Source organism: Pholcus phalangioides, unplaced genomic scaffold (assembly GCF_987345545.1).
Source record: "Pholcus phalangioides strain wild (caught in Gottingen) unplaced genomic scaffold, Ppha-v1.0 ptg000013l_1, whole genome shotgun sequence".
Classification (NCBI taxonomy): Eukaryota; Metazoa; Arthropoda; class Arachnida; order Araneae; family Pholcidae; genus Pholcus; species Pholcus phalangioides.
In genome coordinates, this window is record NW_028301606.1 from 6,545,152 (window position 1) to 6,567,309 (window position 22,158).

At 37.0% G+C, this 22,158-nt stretch overlaps 1 protein-coding gene across 1 annotated transcript in view; it reads right to left on the reverse strand.

Moving 5' to 3' along the window:
* Positions 1 to 204: 204 nt before the first annotated feature.
* The window catches only part of LOC149078508 (integrin alpha-PS2-like), an 88,029-nt gene continuing 66,075 nt past the window's right edge, over positions 205 to 22,158 (reverse strand). Inside the window, exons 9-30 of the mRNA XM_089240618.1 lie at positions 21,601 to 21,707; positions 21,342 to 21,444; positions 21,143 to 21,245; positions 19,752 to 19,849; positions 19,415 to 19,508; positions 18,074 to 18,119; positions 17,851 to 17,958; positions 17,698 to 17,753; positions 16,156 to 16,298; positions 15,047 to 15,175; positions 14,876 to 14,943; positions 12,890 to 13,037; positions 12,690 to 12,785; positions 12,299 to 12,378; positions 11,203 to 11,292; positions 10,853 to 10,955; positions 9,525 to 9,689; positions 8,946 to 9,137; positions 8,732 to 8,845; positions 6,016 to 6,117; positions 4,610 to 4,735; positions 205 to 1,923 (exon numbers count right to left, since the gene is read on the reverse strand). Of these exons, the coding sequence (XP_089096744.1) occupies positions 1,822 to 1,923; positions 4,610 to 4,735; positions 6,016 to 6,117; positions 8,732 to 8,845; positions 8,946 to 9,137; positions 9,525 to 9,689; positions 10,853 to 10,955; positions 11,203 to 11,292; positions 12,299 to 12,378; positions 12,690 to 12,785; positions 12,890 to 13,037; positions 14,876 to 14,943; positions 15,047 to 15,175; positions 16,156 to 16,298; positions 17,698 to 17,753; positions 17,851 to 17,958; positions 18,074 to 18,119; positions 19,415 to 19,508; positions 19,752 to 19,849; positions 21,143 to 21,245; positions 21,342 to 21,444; positions 21,601 to 21,707 (2,373 nt within the window). The 3' untranslated portion in view covers positions 205 to 1,821. The remainder of the gene's footprint in view (positions 1,924 to 4,609; positions 4,736 to 6,015; positions 6,118 to 8,731; positions 8,846 to 8,945; positions 9,138 to 9,524; positions 9,690 to 10,852; positions 10,956 to 11,202; positions 11,293 to 12,298; positions 12,379 to 12,689; positions 12,786 to 12,889; positions 13,038 to 14,875; positions 14,944 to 15,046; positions 15,176 to 16,155; positions 16,299 to 17,697; positions 17,754 to 17,850; positions 17,959 to 18,073; positions 18,120 to 19,414; positions 19,509 to 19,751; positions 19,850 to 21,142; positions 21,246 to 21,341; positions 21,445 to 21,600; positions 21,708 to 22,158) is intronic.

The window sequence follows — 22,158 nt, forward strand, 5'->3', positions numbered from 1 at the left end:
GGAACTTAAACTTGACGGTGGCACGTGGCGAACACGTGCCCCTTATCATCTATTTGTCTCTTCTCTGTTTGTCCAGTGAAAATAGTTTATAAGAACCACCGATGAGCGATAATTTCCGGTTTGGGAGTGGGAAAAACTGAGCAAAGAGCATCAAAAACGGAGAGATAACAGAGATATGAGATAACAAAGAAAAAATATCACACGTAGAAAAAATTTCTTCAAATTTTATTTACAAAATTTATTCAAGAAAACTCTCAAAAAAGTGTTTCGATAATTGAATTTTGCGTCATTCATTGACCTAATTTCTCTGTTTTGTTGGTGACGGATTTTACATGAACTTTCAATCATGATTCATGATCATGTGTACATGGAGGTCGAATATTTCATTTCTGTACAGGCGCGGATCCCGGGTAAAATATAACAACTTGAAGATGGTAAAGGTAATATGCCATGGTGACCAAATACGGGTCGTATTTTACGGGACAGAATCATTATTTCTCGTATTGTTTTTGGCTTCAAACTCTTGTGAAGACGTATATCATGTGCTTCTCTGGATCATCATCTCTCAAAAGTGTTTCATCAATTGAATTATCCGTCATCCATTGACTCCATTTTACTGGTGGCGGATTTTACTCAAATTGTAGATCATGATTCATGATTATGTGCACATGGAGGTCGAAAAACGGTAGACTATTTCATTTCTGTACAGGTAGGAATCCAGGGTAAAATTTAGCAACTTGAATAATGACCTAATAAGCGACTCGTATTTTGCAAGATAGAAGCACGATTTCTCCCATATCGTTTTTGGCCTTTAACTTTAGTGGAGACGTATCGTGTTTCTCAGGATTCACGCCAGTGGTAAAACAATCAATCAAATTTCCAATATCAAATTTAATTCAGAAATCTAGAATAAATACAGAATTTAATGATCCAAGTGAGTAGGGGTCCCTTTTTTTACTCGGGGTCCCATTGTCTTCCCTTCAAGACATCTCTGACCTTTATGCGTCCGATTTAAATATTTCCAATTCAATATGTACAAGTAACTTCCTAGATTGGATTTCATTACCATATTGCGGTACATTCATGATAACATGAATATCAATTTCATCTCATTTAATGGAATTATTCCAATATATTATGAGCAATAATCCTCCATGAGCAGAACTATAACAAGTAAATCAAACACGGACGTCAACATACAAGAAGCGTGTAACATTCAATTTCATTTATAACAATAAAAAATCATGTAACTCTATCGAAACGTCATGATTCATGGTGTCGTAAGTCGTTCGTTTTTTCATCGATGTTCAAATTATGATACAAATAATGAGACGGTTTCTTCATGAATGTTCAGATTCATGTTGGGGCCGCAACTAAGAGGATGCAGGCATTTCTGGTGCCTCAGTTGGCCGAAGAATTCATCATTCCCTCCCTCATTCAACATCACGAGGGGCCACCGAAATGCAGGGTTCAGGTCAACACACATTAGTACCCATGATCATCATGTCCTGCATAATATCTATACGCACGATAACACTCACAAGTATACTCATTGTTACTTCTTTAAAAAACATGAATATGTCTGAGCATTATGTTAAAAAAGCTTGCTTTTGAAGCGTTAAAATACTTGTTCATCGACACTTGGTTAATAAATAAAATGAAGTTAATGTAACGCCATGTCGCCAACGATTGTTGAGGAACGAGCGATGATTTATATGTCCATCGCATGTTCATCAAATGTGCAACCATTTACATGTATATTGAGCAGATGACGAAAATGGACTCGATGATTATTCGGATGGCTTCTTTTTTTAATCCGTCTCATAGAGCTGCGTCACCACTGGCCATCCTGTAGCCGTTTCTCTCGTTCAGGGGCTCCTTTTCTGGTTGCTCTTGGGGCCTTTTCCTCTTGAAAAATCCGAGCTGAAAAAAATAAAGCCCATAATGAATGGTAATTTCATTATCAATATTATGAAATAAGATCTGAAATTGAAAATTAATTGAATTAACACTAGACTGTGTGGTGGAAGCGGTCAAAGTAGTTTTGACCGCAAAACTACTTTGACATGCGATTACACCCAAAATGAATCATCTCGGTTGTTGAGAGAAACTCCACACACACACACACACACACACGACCATGCAGAAATGGACCATCTTCTTATGGGAGCATTAATATTGAGGGAGCAGATGTTCTATCATGGTGTTTGCTCTTCTCCTGTACCCTTGTGCAATTCATAGGTATACATTTGAAGAAGCTCGTCATCGTACGCTATTCAATTCAGTTAGCGCTTCTATGGATCTTTACGTTTTTACTGTCTTGCATTCGCTGGTAAAATGTCGCACGACCGAAGGAATCGTCATTTTTCACGATTTTACCCGTGGACAGAGCTCAAGCACGGGATCTGAGATCATTCTTATCATTTTTTGTTTCTTCGCACAATAAATTCACTACAGGAGAGGGGGGGGGGTCCACACCAAATATATCTCAGCCTAAGAGTCCTGTTGGATGATGTGAGGAACCATTATTTTACCACATGTTTTCGACATGGCAAAATAAATAATTCTACAGTTGGTAAGCAAAGAAAATCTAGGTCTTGAGTACCTTGCGCACACACAAATTGAAATCGCGGACAAAGGAAATTTCTGCCAGAAATTATGAAATTTTATTGCTCCACTTGTTATAACAATGAGTGTCATTGATGTTTCCGACAAAATCAACTCATTCATTGCCCAATGCGATCGGTATCGTGAAAAGCTGTATATATTTATTTTAAATTGCTCAGGATTTGGCAGCTGTTCACGGTTTTTTTATTTCTCACATGCAATCTCTTCGCAAATTTACAAGCATATTATTCAAACCTTATCAGTGAACTATCAAGTGAAAATGAAGTCACAAATTTCAAGATCTCAAAAAATCACAGTCAAACCTCTTTTTTAAAGTAAAAAACAAGGGAGATTGGAATAGCCTTTGTTATAGCAAGTCCTTTTGTCCGAAATTTGAAAAAAATTGGTACAAGAAGAAGAGTTTTTATTGCAAAAATAAGTCAAAGAGTCTGAACAGATACTGTTTTAAGAAATTTCGGTCAAGAAAAATAATTTATGTTGATTTTTTTTCCTATTGCGGTCAAAATGACCTCTCTCCATCGTTCTAGTGTTAAAAATGTATAACTATGAGTTAGTCTTCAGTATACATTCGAGCTGTCGATAACAATTGAAAAAGTTTGCTATTCGTTTTTTTTGCTATTCGTTCCCGAAAGTACATAGCCCAGTGGTTCTGGAACTTTTGTTGGCTTCCTTGCTCTTATGAACGAATATAATCGCGGCTTCTTCACCCAAACGATTAAATTTCCGGCTCCTTTGCTACCATGATCGAATAGACTAGAGCAGTGTTTCTCAACCTGTGGTCCGCGGACCACCTCTGGCCCGCAATGATGGTATAAGTGGTCCTCAAGTAGATTTTGTAAAATTAATTCTAATAAAACTTAATTCTAACTAATGAAAAATTATTCAACAGCTGTGATATTGATTATAATTATATCCATATATCGGTTCAAAAAAATTGTTCCTTCATACTAGGGTTCAACATACATCATTGCGGAAAATGTGAGGAATTGTGATTCTACGGGATGTGATAAATACGGGGGTATCGCTAAATTTAGTCAAAAAATGTAATTTGTACAGGCAAATTGCCCAACGAGGTGGCTGACTTAAGAACATCATGGATCCCCGAGCCATTTTTTGGAGGCCCTACCTACTACTGCTACACCGCGGAACCCCCAACGAATCGGTACATGCGGGAATGTGCGTGTACGTGTAGTGAAACCTGACGTGAAGTTTTTTTGTTTCTCTGTAATGCTTGTTATGTGTAGTGCTGCCATCTGCCACCAGTTTTTCTAACTATGAGTGAAGTGTTATGATTGAATGCTTTATCTTTGTAGGACTGTTACTCTCTGTGGCGAGACTTTTTAACGGGGAGATCGGCCTGCATTTGCGCCTTGAAGTTGGGAACCACAGAAAACCAACTTCAGTCGACCACTGACCAATTGCTGAAGGGTAAGGGCAATAAAGTACTGCTAGAAAAGTATGAGTACTTTATTGCCCTATCCGGCCGAATCATATCCCGGTCCGGCGAATCCCGGGTTATGATTACCCTGAAAAAATACATAATTTCAAACTAACAAAGAGGCTTAACAAAACCGGATCTGATGTATAGTCCTCCTACCACGAGATGAGATTTGGCTACGGCACGTCATGTCACGTCAAACGATTCAGTTTTATCCTACAAGGCCAATCGTGAAAGCTCAGTCACTGATGAACTTTTCTCGATGTGCAATCGTTTTACCAAAAAAAAAAAAAAATTGAATAAAATCATCCGACGTGACGTGACATGACGCAGCGAAAATTCATCTCGTGGTCGGAGGACTATATCAAGCATTGGACCAGGAAAGAGCGGGGGGTGCCGAATTCAGCATATCTTTTGACCAATATCCAAACATTATAGATAAGGGGAATCAAAATGGATGACTGCCTCTGGCTGATATTACATTTTTGTTTCCAGTTGCGTCCCGGCAAATATACATCCATATCTGAAATATCATAGCATTACCTTCCATAGAAGCAAGGCTAAAAGAAGAAGTAGGAGAAGGCCACAGCATATGGCAAGGACAATGATCCACCAGGGGATCATGTAAGGTTGTGCTCTAATGCCCTCAACGATCACTTTGGTTGGTATCTGAAACGAGATATAAATTATATATATTACGCATAATATGTTTAAATTATTGTCAAATTGTACATTTGTTGTAAATTTATATTTTAAAACAAAAATTTCAAGAAATTAATTGTTTGATTCGATTTCGACAAATGCTCATTATAAACCATTTAAGTTAAAATATAGAATTTAATCATCGCTGGATGTGTCCAAGACCCTAATTTGTCTTGAATGAGCCTTGGGCAAAAAAAAGGACATTCTTAAATTTTTACGACTATGTTTGAAGGTGATCAGTCAGCTGATATATTTAATGTTTAAATTTGAGGCCCTGTATAGGCAGCCAACCCCTTTTTGCCCTCACACAAATCGGGCCCAGGATACAACTTATAATATAACTTGTTTGTATCTGGAGTAAAACGAAATAAAACTTTATGTAGTAAAGGCTGACACAATATTGGATGGCTTTGATTGGGACTGCGACGAGAAAAAATCTCTCTCCTATACAACATACCCATAATATCGTTAATATGCTATGTACAGTCAAGCCAAGTAAAAGCGAAGTCGCACGATAAAGCGCAAAAATATTCGTAATATCCGAAATTCGTTATATTTACGCGGGTTCGAGCAAAATATAAAACCCATGTACCGAAGCCAGTCCTCAAATTGTGCGTCGCAGTTAAGTAGTCTTGGGGACTGTCACACGCAAGCTATCAATATTGGTGTGTGTGTGTGTGTGTGTGTGCCTGTTTATGGCTTTGATGTGGTTCTTTATTAAAGTATTCAAGATCACCGCGGGTGACAAAAGTTTAAGAACCACTGCTGTAAGTGACCAGTCAAACATTTACAGACCTAACGATATAAACTAAACTGTGGTTATGTCGATCCCATCTTCATCTGAGTAGTTCTAATGAGAATGAGCAGAGCCAGAGTTATCTATAGATATATGGCGCTCACAGAACACACCCATAGCCTTTCACGAAATAGTTAGTGTTTTACATTCAGACTTTGTTTCTGAAATATAAACTTCGATTTTATGGAACTTAATCCAATGAATAAAATTCCATTGTTGCCAAAAAATTCATTATATCCGATATTTATAACTATGACAATTCGTTATAAGCAATATTTGTAACATTACTTTTGTATTGCAGGCTAAGTCGGACGGAAAAAAATTCGTTATAACCGATACTTCGTAACAGCCGAGTTTCCTATAAGTGGGCTCGACTACCGGTTCAAACACATTTTGACTTTACTGTCCAACCTAACCAGATTTCCCTGTAATTATTAGAAAAAAAACTTGCCGTGTAGACTTTATATGGCAGATAACTCGGGTCTACTCCATACGGTAGAGAAGTAATCCTTGCGACAAGCTCCGAAGACGTTTGGACTTCACTTAGTCCGAACTGAGAATTAAAAAAAATTAAAACATTTACTCGTCATACGGTAACAAAATACAGTCTATACACTAGTACAGTATTTCTCAACCTTTTTCAGCTCGTGGCCTTTTGGTCCATTTTTTTTCCTTGTAGCCCTTTCTACTTATCGATTCAAATTTAATCAAAACTAAATTTGTAATAAACGAAAGTTTTATAAATAAGATAGATCTGTGAAACCCTGGGACCCAGAAGGTGGTTGATCATATCTCCCAACAGCCGAATTAAATGGGAAAAATAGGGCTGTATGAAAATATAACGAACGATCCAACGCGCGCGGGACCTACACAATGAATCGATCCTACCGACACATCACCCTGGGCTATAGGCGCCGGAACCTGAGGGCTGAGGCTATTCGTACCCCCCCCCCCCAATAATTCATGAATATGCGAATATGCAATAAAACGCACAATTCCACCTCCTGTGTGCGGACTTGAGCCCCGTACACTGGCCGAATGATGAATTTCAGCCCCCTCAATTTTTTCTTCAATTCACCTTCTTGTAGGGGGTTATATGCATGACAGTCTCAACATCATGCGTCCTCCGGCAAAGTTATGCTTTGGTGCCCCATACTTTGCTAAAAAGTAACAGCTTACATATTTACATACATTGCATTCAAAAATCACAGTGCAGATCTCACCGTGGAGGAACCCTTTGGTTATGAGGAACCTGAGGATCATGGTCCCCACATGGGGGAGGTTGACAGGGCTCCAGCCCTGGGGCCAGGGACGATTCTCATCATTTTTTTGTCTTTTCACGCTATAAATTCACTATAAAGGGGCCCGTGAAAAGTCTGGTCTGGGAGCCTGCCAAAGGTCCCATCCTAGGGGCCCTGCTCCAGGATGTGGGGGCCATGCTGAGGATCATACTTACAGGAGCCAACGGATTGAGGTAGGCCTGGTTTTATGGACAGCTTTTTTTGGATTCTGAAAAAGTAGTCAAATTTTTCTCCCACCATATTTCACTAGAAAGCTTTATTTCTTTCATAGACATGGAATAAATGATTTATTCTTTGTGTATGATTTCTTCACAGCTCCTTATGACCCATTCACCACTTGTGGCTCCCCTTTCATCTGATTTTCACCCTTGGCCCCCCTCCCCCAAGAATATCCCAGGACCGCAAGGGGACCATATGGCCCCAGGATGAGAACCACTGCACTAGTAGATAAGAAAATATGATCTGATATAACTCACTTACGACATTGAATGCAAAATTATTACAATTTTAAATTATTACAACGAAATTGCGATGTAATCGTTATGGTGGATTCATCCACTAAGAATTCACCCGCAAAAAATTCACACAGACATTAGTTCATTTAAACGCAGTTATATTTAGATAATCAGAAAAATTCATCGACAAGAAAATTTATCGACAGGAGTTCATCACAAAAAAAAAAGTGAACTATTTTCATCGAATGAAAAAGACAGCGAGTGAGTGACCTCACTGACTCGCTCTCCTAGTCACTCACTGTCTCTGTTTCAGTCTACCGGACATTTTTTTTACTAAGTCTTTTATTCTCTCGCTCGCTCGCTGTCTCGGTCACTCATTAAAGAATGCACGCGGTGAATCAAGAAAAATTCACTGATCGGCCGGAAAATGAATCAAAAAGAACGCGTAAACCAACACTACGCCTATTGTGAATAACTGAGACAGAGGATAATTGAATGAATGAGCAAGAAAGAGACTCTCTCTACTAACGACCAAGTGATCGAGTGTCTCACTCACTGGCTTATTCTCTAGATCAGTGATTTTTGACCCAGGGCCCCATGCCCCTTGCGGTCCTAGAAGATTCTAAGAAGATAACGGATGAAAATCATGGGAAAGGGGAGCCACCACAAGTGGTTAAGAAGACCAGAGAGAGCTGTGAGAGAAGAAATGAAGCAGTGAAGCAAAATATGGTGAGGGAAAGTATGCGATTACTTTTAGAATCCAGAAAAGCTACCCTTAGAACCTGAATCATCTTAACGAATGGGCCCATCCGGGTATGAAACAGTTTCTCACGTACACAGGAGATCTACAGAATTAGATCTGGTGTGGTATAATTTTCCATACTGTACGCATGTATCGTATGTAAGCTGTTACTTTCAGCTAAGTACGGGACCCTAAACATCACTTTGCCTTGAACTCATAATGTTGAGAAGGGCCCTGCATACAATCAGTACAGAAGGGAAGCCCGCTGAGCTCTAACCCAGGGTAGGCCTAGGTAGGAGGCCATGGATGAGACGGGGAGGGTCACGAGAAGAAAATAGGGTCCAAAGGGGAGCCATGGACTGAAAAAGGCTAGAAGCAAATTTTCTAGATTACTCACTCAGTCTCTCAGTCACTCATCTATATCACTTACTCATTCTGTCTGTCACTCACTCAATTGCTCGTTTTGTCTCGGTCACTAAAACTCTAGAATGCCAGAAGTGACGAGTTGTAGTGAGTTAATTTTCCTTCAAGTCAATTCGGTTGATGAATTAATTATTTTTCGGTGAATTTTCCTGTCGGTGAACTGTACGACCGTGAATTTTTGGAACATGAGACTGATCATTATTAATCACTATTGTCTATTCTTAAATCTACAAAAATCTCAATTACCTCGTTGTAAGTTTCTCGCCATAACCTCGCACGAATAGTGAATATAACTTGTTCGCTCTTCTCCAGGTTGCTTATTGTACAGTGTATTTGAGTGCACAGGGTAGGTCCACAAGACTGCAATTTAACATTTTAGATCGATTAGACTTTAAAAGGAAAAGTGTATGATAAATAAATATTTTCGTGTATAATTCTAAATTAAATTAAATTAATTTACCAATTTATCTTGAAAAGAGCCTCCTTCGTCGATGAGGTACCTGTCTTCGCTGTCATCTGATAGAAAGATTTCCTCTCGTTTTTTCCTGATCAATTTCTTGTGCTCTTTGTTCTGGATCATGTTGAGGAAACTGTATTTTCTCATCTCTTGGACATTGATGTCGTCCTTGTGTCTTGGCGCCCTCCTTATCGTCTTCAATGAAAAAGAAAAGAAAATTAGTTTAATTCGATTTTTTTAACAGAGCCGGAGAAAGAATTCTCAGTCTAGCACAGTGGCACAGTGGTTCCCGAGCGGTTTTCATGCTCGAGGTACGCCCGGGAAATGCATAGGAGCCACTCGTACCTATTGAAATGCGTAGGCGGCTTGCGTATCACTGAAATGAGTGGTAGTTGTGTATACGCCTAGAAATGTGTAGGGTGCTTGCGTACCTACTTTTATAACTCAACTTATTTTTTTCCACCATTGCTGATTTTTTCTCGTGCCCTTTACGGAGTATGTATCTACAAACTGTACGCAAACCACAGGTTGGGAGCCCTTGCTGTGTGATTGAAATTGTCAGTAATGCAAGATATTCCATACCTGAAGTCCTAAAGGATTAACGTTTTCCGCTGGATCGCATTTAGCGTTGCCTTTGATGTCCGGTTGTTCCATCAAGTACAGGAGAGGCTTTTCGTCCAGCGTGTAAGATGGCCACAGGATGTAGACTTCAGCTTCCCGAACTGAACTTGGCCCTCTGTTTCCAACCTTTTGAAAAATTACAATACCATTATAATTATGTACAGTGAAATCTCGGTAAGTCGAATGTGCAGCGGCCGACAAAAATCTTCGCGTTATCGTTAGTTCGACTTATCGTAAATTCCGATTGCAGAATGGGGAAAAAAAGAATGATTTATTGAGATAACAGCGCTATATATTTACGAATATCGTGTAAGTAAAACATGTCAAACTACTGGAGGTGAGTAAATTCGAAAAGATAAGTTATTTTAATTTAATCATATTTAATTATTGACTAAGAAGATTTAGAAATGATTACTATAGACCAGCGGTTCTCAACCGGTGCTCCGGCCACTCGAGAATAATAAAATAAATAAATTTGATAAACAAAAAAAAGGACTAAAGGGTACCGCCATATAAATATACTAAAAAGGGCTCCTCGAGTTGAGCAGGGCTCCGCCATGCAAATTATACACTGAGAAAGGGCTCCGCGAGTCCGAAATGGTTGAGAACTGCTGCTATAGACGTACAAACTGTATTGGTCATTTTGGTCATTTTTGTCGCACCACGGTCATTTTCTCCACACGAGGGCTAATTAGACTGGGACCTACAATTTATTGCCGATTCCGAATGGCAGCTATTTGTCCCCATAAAACCCATATGATTTCATCCCATTTCAGTCTCTCTTCTCCACCTCTCGTTTGTGTTTCCTCGTGACACGCAAATACAAGCTCCTCTGAGCTGTTTATGAACTGTATCTGTTGAATTTTTCACTCCAAGATCTTTCATAATTTCATGCATGGATTTTCTTTCGCGTAAACTTGTACTGCGTTACATACCATAACTAGGTTTTGGCTTTTGGGACACACGTTAGGTCAATACACGTCAGACACTTCATTTAGACCTGCTCAAAGCAATAGCAATGCTTTTTCCAATGCTTTCTATTTCCACTTTCAAATGAATTACTCGAAGTATTTCATCGTACAAAATATGCGACGACTTTTTCAATTTTTTTTTAATATGTAATTGTATATATAACTGTTAATATGTAATGAAAACCAATCCGACCGTTTACCACTTTTGTACTATCATGTATTATGATACACCATATAGACACAATATAGACACAAAGATCACTGTATATCAAAAAATATCACTAATGTGAATCATTGTAATTTTCGGTTTCCTCTTACCTCATAGACGTGTATGACCTCGGGGCCCACATCAGATTCACGGACTTTACTAGTTGGTATTTCCTCCGACATGTTGTAGGTGACTGTACCGGGGCGAGATATCCTTTAATTAAAATATTAAAAAATAGTCAAATGATGATAATTAAAAGATCATGAATGTAAATCATGTAAATACATGACTACGAGCGTATATCGGTAATTTCAATATATTTCTACAGCGGGGAATTTTTTTTAAAGAAAAGTGGTCTACATAAAATACTGTACCAACATAATTTTTATGGTCTCTCAAACAAATCATGTGCATGTTCTGATATTACTTAACAAATTAAGTATCTTCCCATAATCCTTACCCACTGACAGCAAGTGCAACTTCAACACGAACTGGAAGCTCGATGATCTCTTCGTTATTGTACATGTTTTCTTCAAGTTCTGCATTTGTACTGGAAATAATAATTAAAGTGTTCTCAAAATGACGATGACGATACAAAAATCTGTGTAAATCTTTATGTTAATTTGTGCCATAATAATTAATGATAATTGCAAAGAAGTCATAAACATATAATTTTTAAGAAAAAAAAATTATTTTTTTTACTTTTTTGGGTACATTTGGTTAGAATCTGAATGAATAAATTGAATAGGAAATAAATTTTTTGAATCTAAATTTTTTGAATTTAAATTTAATAATTGGTTTTTTTTCATTTAATCATTGATTTTTTTTTTTTTAATTTAATGTATTGCTTAACAATTGGGCTGATTGTCAAGATTTTGTGGCATGGCTGGTTCATATGGCTCCCTTGAGTCAGTGTTTGACAAAGTCCAGGTTCAGGGTGTTGCTCCTGGATTTTGGGGCCCCAATCAAGCGGGGGGGGGGAAGGTTGTGGAATTTTTCATACTGCGCAGTCCGTACCATTTCGGTTTCATAATGACACAGAGATCCACTACTTTTGATATAGTTCAAATAATATTCGATATCCCTATTTTTTCAGCCACCTCGTTGTGCATTTTGTTTGTTGTGGCCTTTGCATTTGTATTAGAAGATTACATATTTTATTCCTTCGAGCAGTGTTGGCCAAGTTATGTAACAAAATCTTTAGTTTTTAGAAAATATTAATAATAAATGCCAAATCTATCTTAGAACAAAAAAAAAAAAAAAAAAATTCATTCAAACTTTAGTGTTACCTATACAAGATTCATCGAAAGACTGGTTATTTGTGGAGATGAAGATTACAAGGAAGAAAATTCATCACTGCCCCCACGGGGACTCGAACCCCGGTCTCTCGCTTGCCGGACGAGTGCTTTCGTCAAGCGAGAGACCGGGGTTCGAGTCCCCGTGGGGGCAGTGATGAATTTTCTTCCTTGTAATCTTCATCTCCACAAATAACCAGTCTTTCGATGAATCTTGTATTGGCAAGTGAAGAGGACGTTTCTATATGCATTTAGTGTTACCTATTGGCAACCATCTTGAAGACGAGCTCGGTGACCGTCGAAACGATTCTTGATGGCGCTAAAATAATCCTGAAGTTCAGCTATGGAGGATAATATACAAAAATAAATATCCATCTAAAAAAAAATGACAACATGATAATTTTTTTTATTGTACATACAGTAAAACCTCTCTTTTGCGGTCACCGGTGGGAGAAAGAAAATCGCTCGTGAAAGTGGAGTGACCGTTAATCAGGGGTTCAAAATGCATGCTTTTATTATACAAGGGGAAAATCATTGTTTGACCGTAAAAGGGGGCTGATCGCATCTGCGTCGGTGTCCGTTAAGAAAGGTTTTACTGTAATAATGTGATAACTAAGTAAGTTTTCATGCAGTAATTTCTTGAAGAGCTTACCGTCTTGTTTGCTGGTAAAGGATTCCCGATGTCACAGATTAGTTCATTAACACCAGTAAATTCAGGCTGGGCACCACTACAGCTGATTGGGAATCCCTAGGACATATAAAAGCCGTTTACTAAATATAGTAATTATCACAGAAGATTTTGATATACGGGAGGTATTCATATACTGTATGTTATACTGATTTGAATTTTACCAGTTTGGTCTTGTTAATGTTTACGAAATTCACGTCAAGCGGCATCGATACATAAAGCATAGATTCGAAGGCGTCCTCCCCTTTATTGTGAATCATGATCTCGAGTTCAAGTCGCTTGTGGCTTCCAATAGAGAACTGATCCATGTTCCTGTAAATTGACGAGACTTCACATGGCGGAAAAATCAAAAATACGTTCAGTAGAAAATGATATTTATGTGCACGCAAATATATGTCACGGGAGGGCTAATGCCTACTACTACTATTAAACCAGACATGCACCTCGTCCATATTCCTCTGCGAACTTCTAACGAACTGGTACATGTTGGAATGTGTGCGCGTGTAGTGAACATTCCGTGAAGTTTGTTTCTGTGTAATGTTTGTTATGCTGCCATCTGCCATCAATTTTTCTAACTATGAATAAAATGTAATGATTGAATAGTATACCGTTGTAGGCCTGTTGCTCTCTGCGGAAAGACTTTTTAACAGGGAGATTAGCTCCCATTCGTGCCTCGAAGTTGGGAACCACAGAAAACCAACTTCAGCCGACCACCACTGTGGCGACGGCGGGGCTCGAACAGACGGCTAATGTCTGAAGTATGGCCTACCGGCGTGACTTGGCCGAATTCCAAAGAATGTGAAAAGCTGGACCAGTATTTCCTAATCTTTTTTCGGTAAGCCCCCCTTCGGACCGTATGTTTTCTCCCCTCCTCCTCCTCCTCCAACATCTTATTTAGGAACCCAAACCTCATCCGGGAGCGAGACCATTACTAGTTATTGAGTTCACTTTTTGAGTAAATTTAATGTGAACAAAGGCTTAAGTAAGGTCCCTCTTTGTTTGGACCCCTGGTCTAGAGTTAAGTGAGAGTTCATTTGTGAGTGTTTTATGCAAGGTCTGAGCTTCAGGCAAAGTGATGTTCTGGAGTCCTTCAGAATTTTTTGGAGGCCCATTAGATGGATCATTATGGAAGTGAGGTCCCCAGCATAGAGCTATGTTTCCCAACTTAGAGGCGGAAATGCGAGCCGATCTCCCCGTTAATGTCTCACCGCAGAGAGCAACAGGCCTACAACAGTACAATTATTCAATCATTACATTTACTCATAGTTAGAAAAATTGGTAGCAGGTGGCAGCACTACACATAACAAGCAATGCACAAAAACAAACTTCACAATTGTTAGGTCCACAACACGTGCGCTCACATTCTGACACGTACCAATTCAATAGAAATTCCATAGAGGAGTGTGTACGAGGTGCATGTACGGTTAAGTAGCAGTAATAGCATAGAACTGTCTTAACAGCCCCATGGTCTCCCCACGCAAGTTGGGTGTTCTGGGGTCCCCTCCTTCCGGGCTGGAAATTCCAGCCTAACAACTTGCATACTATGCCTCAGAAATTCATATTACCAGACAATCAGATCTCATTATAATGGGGACTCCTTATGGATCTTTCCAGCCTGGATGGGTCTATGCGTTAAGATGACTCTAGTACTAGGGGTAGTTTGCCAGATTCTGAAACAAGTCACACTTTTTCCCACCATATCTCACTTAAAAGATTTATTTCGTCACATTTGAGTATTTTTACAGCTCTCTGTGCCCCCTCCTCCTCTCCTAGTCACCTGTCATGGCTCCCCTTCCATTTGATTTTCACCCGTGGCCCACTCAGGATTTCTCAGTACCACAAGGAGGTCATATGGCCCCAGGTTGAGTACTTGTAGTAGCATAGAGCTGTCTTAACAGCCCCATGGTCTCCCCCACTCAAGTTGGTGCTCTGGGGTCCCCTCCTTCCAGGCTGGAAATTTCAGCCTAAAAACTTGCATAAACTGAGCTATGCTACTTCTTACTTTGGCTGATCAATTCACGTATTTGTCAGGCTTCGTACATTGATCACGAAATACATAGAAAAAAATTAATTGTTCTTAGAAACGCCTATAAATTTAAATCAGTCTGGATGTCATGGGATTATCAATGACATAAATTTGAAAAACTTACGCATTAGCTATGAGTTGCAGATCTGGTATGCAAATATTATCCTTCCCGCAATTCTTTTCGATATTCAACTAGACAAAAAAAATGTATTTTCATTTGTTATAGAAATTGAATGAATATCGAATAAGCCATTAAAGGAATGATTATATGACATTATAAAAGAATTAAACCTACTTCTTTAGAAGCGAAGCTTGGGATGTTTCCATTCATGATGGGCTTCAAAACGTACCGATAAGGCTCCAAATCGATCAGTTGATACTCGGCTTTGATTTTTATTGGAGTTAGCTTATCCCTGACGCCATTCTTCAAAACAATAATATTCAGTCACTTAATTGACATGTAAATTTTCTAAAATTATATTCGTTTTAAATTAATCTATCATAAATCCAAAGTAATATTTAATATATTATATATGTTACGGTAGTTGTGATAATTCCGGTTATTATACATAATCACCAACCATTTTGGAAAGTTTCATAAATTTCCCTAAATTTATCACTTTTACTGGCGATTATGTATGATCCCCAGCTCGTATCGGTAACTATGGAAAATTGTCAATTAATTATTTAAATTTTCCTGACAATATGCTCAAACTTCAGTCAAGGATAAGATTGGTGAATTCAATCTGTAGTGTTTAGTGTTGGTTATGTTTGTACATGTTGATAAATACGAAGACCAACATGAACAAGGCCGATGAATAAAATTATTTTTCTACCTTCTTCGCACTTATTTTCAGTTTAATACAATTTTTTATGGCAAAATATGATCAGTGCACGCATCACATTCGGGAAAAACTGTCAAGTGGTTGAAATAAAGTGATATTTTTGCATAATTGCTTCCATTTTTATCAAACATTCCTACTCCATTTGGGAATTATGCGTAATCGTCTTTAAAAGTGATAAATGAAATGAAAGTTATGAATAATTGAAATAAATATGTTTTGGATTTGGTGAAAAATCAGAATAAATGAAAGAAATAATTCCAGACCTGATGAAAATTCAGAATAGAATAAATGAAAGAATACTTCCACTGATGAAATTTCAGAATTGATGAAAATTGAGAATTCCCGAAAACTCAGAATTTACGAAAGAAATCATTACCGTAAGTGCGCCTCTCCCTCACAGAATAAATACGTAGGTATACACCTGTCACATACCAATAAGGGCGGCACTGTCAGTAATTACGCACAATAACCGGCGATTGTGCATAATTAATGATATTTTCTATCACATTTACCGTAACATATTCATCACAAAATATTCATTTGAGCAAATATTGTTCACCTGTATATATATTTCACTGGTATTACAATGGCGTCTGTTTTTCTGAAGTCTTATAGTTTGGCTTTGGACCGAGTTATCGTGATTTAAGAACAGCGCTCGGGATTTTTTCTGCTCGGCATCCAGTGAAATGTTGTACGAAATATCTAAAAATAATACAGTGTAATATAAAACAAATTCATAAGTATTATTATGATGCGATTTAAACATTTTAGACTATACCGTAAACTGGACACGTGGGGTAACTTTAGGACAAGAATTATTTTCATATTAAATTATCTTGCGGACTGAGTTTTTCTGCCATCGTTAAATTCATGATCTAGAATTGTTAACAACAATTAGTAGGATGCGTTGAGGTGCTTAAATATATTCTGAGTGATGCTTCTGGTTGTTGGCGACTTATTTCTTTCATTTAGGGATTATTATAACTTTGCGAAACCTCTTACAACTTTGTGAAAATCGTGCCTCAAGAAGTTCCCAATAAGAAATTATTCAATTCATAATTTTATAATTATTAGTTTACAGAAATTATTATTTCTGCATGTTAATTTTATATGCTTGACGAGGTAACATTAGGACATAGCTGTCTAAATTCTAGTAAGTATAGAAGTGTAAAATACGGAGGAAAATTCTACCGAAGTAAAATATCTGACATGGAATTTGAAGTTATTTTTTAATTTAATTGTATGCAGAAGGAAATACTTCAAGTTGCCAAAAGAAGAGTACAACCTTTGGTGTCCTGCAATGAATTTGATTTTTTTTTAAAATTCCTATACTCCAAAAAATTAAAGGTGATTTATTTCTAGTGAACATGAAGAAATAGGTTTAATTTAATTAATTAATATTTGTACAATTTTCACACATTTTTATGTTTCAATATTACGTTGTAAATAAAGGAAGAGTTTTCAATCTTCTACAACTTCCCATTACCTGTAATTCAAGAAAAAAGTACGTTAAAAGACTTGACTAATTATAATTATAATTATTCAGGTTTGTTCAAGTTTTTTTCATTATATTGTTGAAAGAAATGCATAAAAATTAAATTTCTAGTTCTCAAATTTTGAAAGAGCAGAAAAAAACTTTACTGGGGAATTTTTTTTTAATTGTTTTTAAAAAACAAACTAAATTTACAATTTTTTCATAGTAAAATTCCTCCTGCAGAATTTACACAGACTAGTATTTGAGGAGAAACAATCTGACAAGAATACTGGTATGGTTTTCAGAGTTAAACAAAAAAGGATTATTTTAAAATACTTCAGTACAATAGAATTATATCTTTCCCTATTTGTTTCATAATAATTTTAGACAAGCGGGCATGGGGTAAGCAAGCTATGAGGGTTATATTTATATTTTCTCCCAGGAATCATCTTATTAAAAATTACAATACGGATGCCACATTCAAAATAGTGTAATACTGGGCATAAAGTTACACCAGTTTACACAGTACGGTGCATAAAAAAAATTGTATAGCTTTATTGAGCAAGTTCATAAAAGAGGATATCATAGAGGAATTGAAAATCTATTAATTACTCAAGAAACGCTTACCGACTTCAGAACTCACACCGACTCCATTATATACCATGCATAATGTTGCTTTCAAGCTGAGTATAGAGGACAATAAATATATATTATTTTTTTGGAAATTTAAAAATATTTTTAAATTATGTAAATATAAATATTTTATTTATTATATCTTACCAAGTGACTCTCGAAGTGTTTTTCCTGAGATAACACGACTTATCATCCAGACTGATAACATCTGTGCTCAGGGTCATCGTTGACGTTATATTGACCACAGGTCGAGATCTAAAATACAAAATATCGTTTTTCATATCCTATAAATCTAAGTCTATACATGGCATATAACGAGATCATATTATTAATTAAATTTCTCTTGAAATGTAATTATATTTTTACTCACTTCATAAAAACGGCTCTATCCGAATGATATGCTCCAATCAAAATATCTATAAAAAAATGAAACATAAATAGATAAATATTTCATTCATGAAAAATGAGTCATTTTATAAAAAAAATCTAGATTTTGAGGAATTTCACCAAAAAAAGTTCTTTAGAGAATATTTAAAGTAACTGTAAAGTAGTGTGTGTGTGTGTTGATCCCCGCACCCTCTTCTCTTAATTCCTTTATAACGAAATTTCATTTTAACGAAGTGATTTCTCCGGTCTCTTGTGATTTCTCCGATCACTATAACGGGATTCGACTGTATATCTCCTCCTCCGAACCATATATATATATATATATATATATATATATATACACAGATCATGGCCGCCGCTCTTGCTCAATGAAGAGATATAAGCAGGTTTTCGAAAACCTTGGCCATGCTGGAAAATGTGCGTATATGTGTTGTGAACCTAACGTGAATTTTATGTCTATGTAATACTTGTTATAGTGCTGCCATCAATTTTTCTAATTTTGAGTGAAGTGTAATAATTGAATATCTGTTCCGTTGAGGCCTATTGCTCTTTGAGGCGAGACTATTTAACGGGGACATATGTAAAATACATATCAAATCATCTGCCAGAGGTAAGTGCGATTAGTCACGTCTCATTTTAAAGTGCGTTGTCACTTTACAATGTGTTAAACAACTTTCGTGGCTTTGTTTTCAATCGAAAGTTAATAACGTTAATATGAAATTCACCGATCTTTCTCACATGCCCTATTGGGAATGCTGACAAAAGCTGTGGTATGCTTTATTTTTAGTCTCAAAAATTGTCATAATTTTGTTCTTAGGTTTTGTAACTGTAACTCAACCCAAAATGATGTTAAAATGCAAAAAATGAATGCAAGAAGCAGATGTGTTCAGACACGTGTCTCATTTGAGAGGTCATAAGTCATCCATTTAATGGCAATAAAACTCATGGCTGTATAACTGGATATACCGAATTGACCACGCGTCACAAGATAGTATCGAGGAAAGTGCCCCTGGTGACGGTTTTTTAGAACTTCCTCAAGGTATTTTTTTTGTGAAAAAAACTACGAGAAATAGAAGAAAAATATTTCGATTTTACAAGTTTTAAAGCCCTACTCAGATATTATAGGTAGCTCATGAAATTCGTTGAAATTAATACGAGAATTTTTAATTTTTCCATCGCGATAGTGCAAATGGAACTCCTATAATTTTTTTTTCATTCAAATTATCAATTAGGTTCGATATGATATACTTACTCTATTAAGATATTTAAATAAGAAAATCACAAAATTTCAGTAAATATCGCAAGGATAAACAAATATACTAACCGGGATAATCATTCCCATCAATGTCCACACCACCGGCCACAGAAAATCCAAGCGTACTCAATCCGGTATCTGAGAAGTCACTTGGAGATATGATCTAAAGAACAGTGACAAATATCCCATGAGATTCCAAAATTTGTCAAAAAGATTTATCCACAATTTTTTTTTTTCAATTTCGATGCACTCATAATTGATACTGTTATCTTTAGTTCACTTCGACAAAAATATGACAGATTAATTTTTTTTTTCAAGTAAAAATTACTGAATTTTTCGAGGTAAACTGATTCATTGAGGTAGAGATATTTATTATAGTATTATCTTGGTCTATATACGGACATACCTGTGAAGGTTTTTCTCTGACCCCTAGAGAGCTTCCATGGTAAATATACAGGAGCCCTTTCTCGTCGTGTCCAGCATATGGTGCTCCTACAGCGAAATCTGTGAATTACAAATAGAATTTTAGCTGATATGAACTCTCTATATATTTAAATTAATCAAATTTTGTACTAAAATTTTTCTCACCGTAGTTATAGTTGTTTTAGTGATTTCGGAAAATGGTCCACTCACTAGAAAACTGTGGTTCCATATTAAATAGGCTCGTAGTTTGATCTAATACAGTGTTTCCCAAAGTGGGCGATAGAACGGTCCAGAGGGGTGATAGAAGTTAGTAGTATAACATAAGATCCTATGGGTTCGCTTGAGTCGGGGCGATGAGAGAAAAAACATTCTGAAGAAGGGGGCGATTAAAAAAAAAGTTTGGGAAACTAATGATCTAATATGTATGCTTCTATGGATACATCTTAACCAGTTATCTGACCAATTAATTGACCTCTATGCTACCATGACGGAATGACACGTCATGATGACTGGTTAAAAACTGTATAAGACAAGGGTGTTCAACCTTAAGCGAGTACGGATCACTCCACTGGTGTGAAAATGTGTCGCGGGCAACTAAAGTGATCCGTGAATGGGCCCCGGATCAATTTAGTGATCTGGAATTATGCCGCTGCCGCTTAAAAGCTCTTTAACTGTGCCGAGGGTCACACAAAAGATCTGTGGGTATGCCGCGTGTCTGTGTGACTTGGGGATGAAATGGTCTAGATGAGCCGCAGGCCACTTAAGTCCTGTGGAAATGTGGCGTGGTCCGCTTGAGTGATGTGAAACTGAACCGCGGGGCGATTAAGTCCTCTGGAACTGTGCCGCAGGTCCCTGAAGTGATCTGCAAAATATGTCACGGGTCACTTGAATTATCTGTTAATGTGTGGCGGATCACTTAAGTGATATACAAATGTGCCGCCTATAGTTCAGTATTACAAAATTGGGTTTGAAGTCACGGGTCACATCAGGTGATTCCGAGGGCCATATTTGGCCATGCATCAGGGCATGCATTGAGCATGTATGGTATAAGAGAACTACTATGGGGACTTAATTTTTATTTGAATATTTTTTTTTTTTATGCTACACAAAGATTTCGATCGCAGAAGTAAACTGAAAACAAATTTCTTCAGCAATACAGTCGACGCTCGCTATAACGACCTCATTTACAATTACAACGACCATTTCATTACAATGACCGGTACGATAAGTCCCAAATGTTTTCATATAATGACTATTATATATTTTCTTTTTTCGATATAACGATCCTCCCAATATAACGCCCGTTTTCGAAGAGACGAAGGAAGTCGTTATATCGAGCGTCGACTCTATATGCGTTCTGTGTTACATAAATACCTTCAAATCCATCTAGATTAATATCTTTCAGTGAAGCCAAGGATAAACCGAAGCGGCCTTTGACGAACTCTCCATCGATATGGCTCATGTCTTCGAAATTATGCTGGAAATAATCGTAATGAAAAAATTTAGTTTCAAAAGTTATCAACGACTGAAAATAGTCACAGAAAAAATATTTGTTAAATTAAAATTAAATTACCTCAGAATTTTGATACACGACGTAAACCCGACCTTCTTCATATTGACTTTCCTTGGAATCGAAATTGGTGAAGAGAGGTGCTCCGACTATTATGTCATCCAACCTGAGGACAACATGAGAAAATATTCACCAAATAAGATAGTCACACAATCTAGAAGTGATCAGCTACTTGATATTTGTGTTACATTACGGTAAGCTAAAGGTAATAAAATATAAAAACGCAGATTTATATATAAAGAAAAAAGAAAAAGAGACTCACTTGTCACCATTAACATCCGACACGCATATGGAATAGCCAAAGTAGGAGCCGAGCTGTTCTCCTGATATGTTCCGTAGATTGTACAGAGTTGCATTATACAGAACAACCTGCGGATGAATGGAAATTTTATATTACATTCATATTACAGTGAAACCTCGATATAACGATATTCTGCGGGCCAAGTAAAAATATCGTTGTAGAGAGATCATCGTTACACCGAGAGGTGATATTGCCGTCAAATTTATGATGTTGTAGACGTCTTTTCTAAATCTGCGTTGTTAGCATAATCAGAAATCACGCTTTAAAATATTTATTAGTCACGAAAAACATTAATTATTTATTATTATTTATTATTATTATTATTCAAGAAATTCATTCAGATGCATTGCCCCTGCAAAGAAGTTTAAAGTATCGCAGTTTTGTGTCTTACAGAGGAAGTGGCGATACCAACAGCTTTATCAACATTTTCGGTGATCATGTGGTGCAATACACCAATGTTATTAAACGTTCTTGGTAGAATGAAAACAAGTGGCGAAGTTAGAATCAAATGAAAGACGA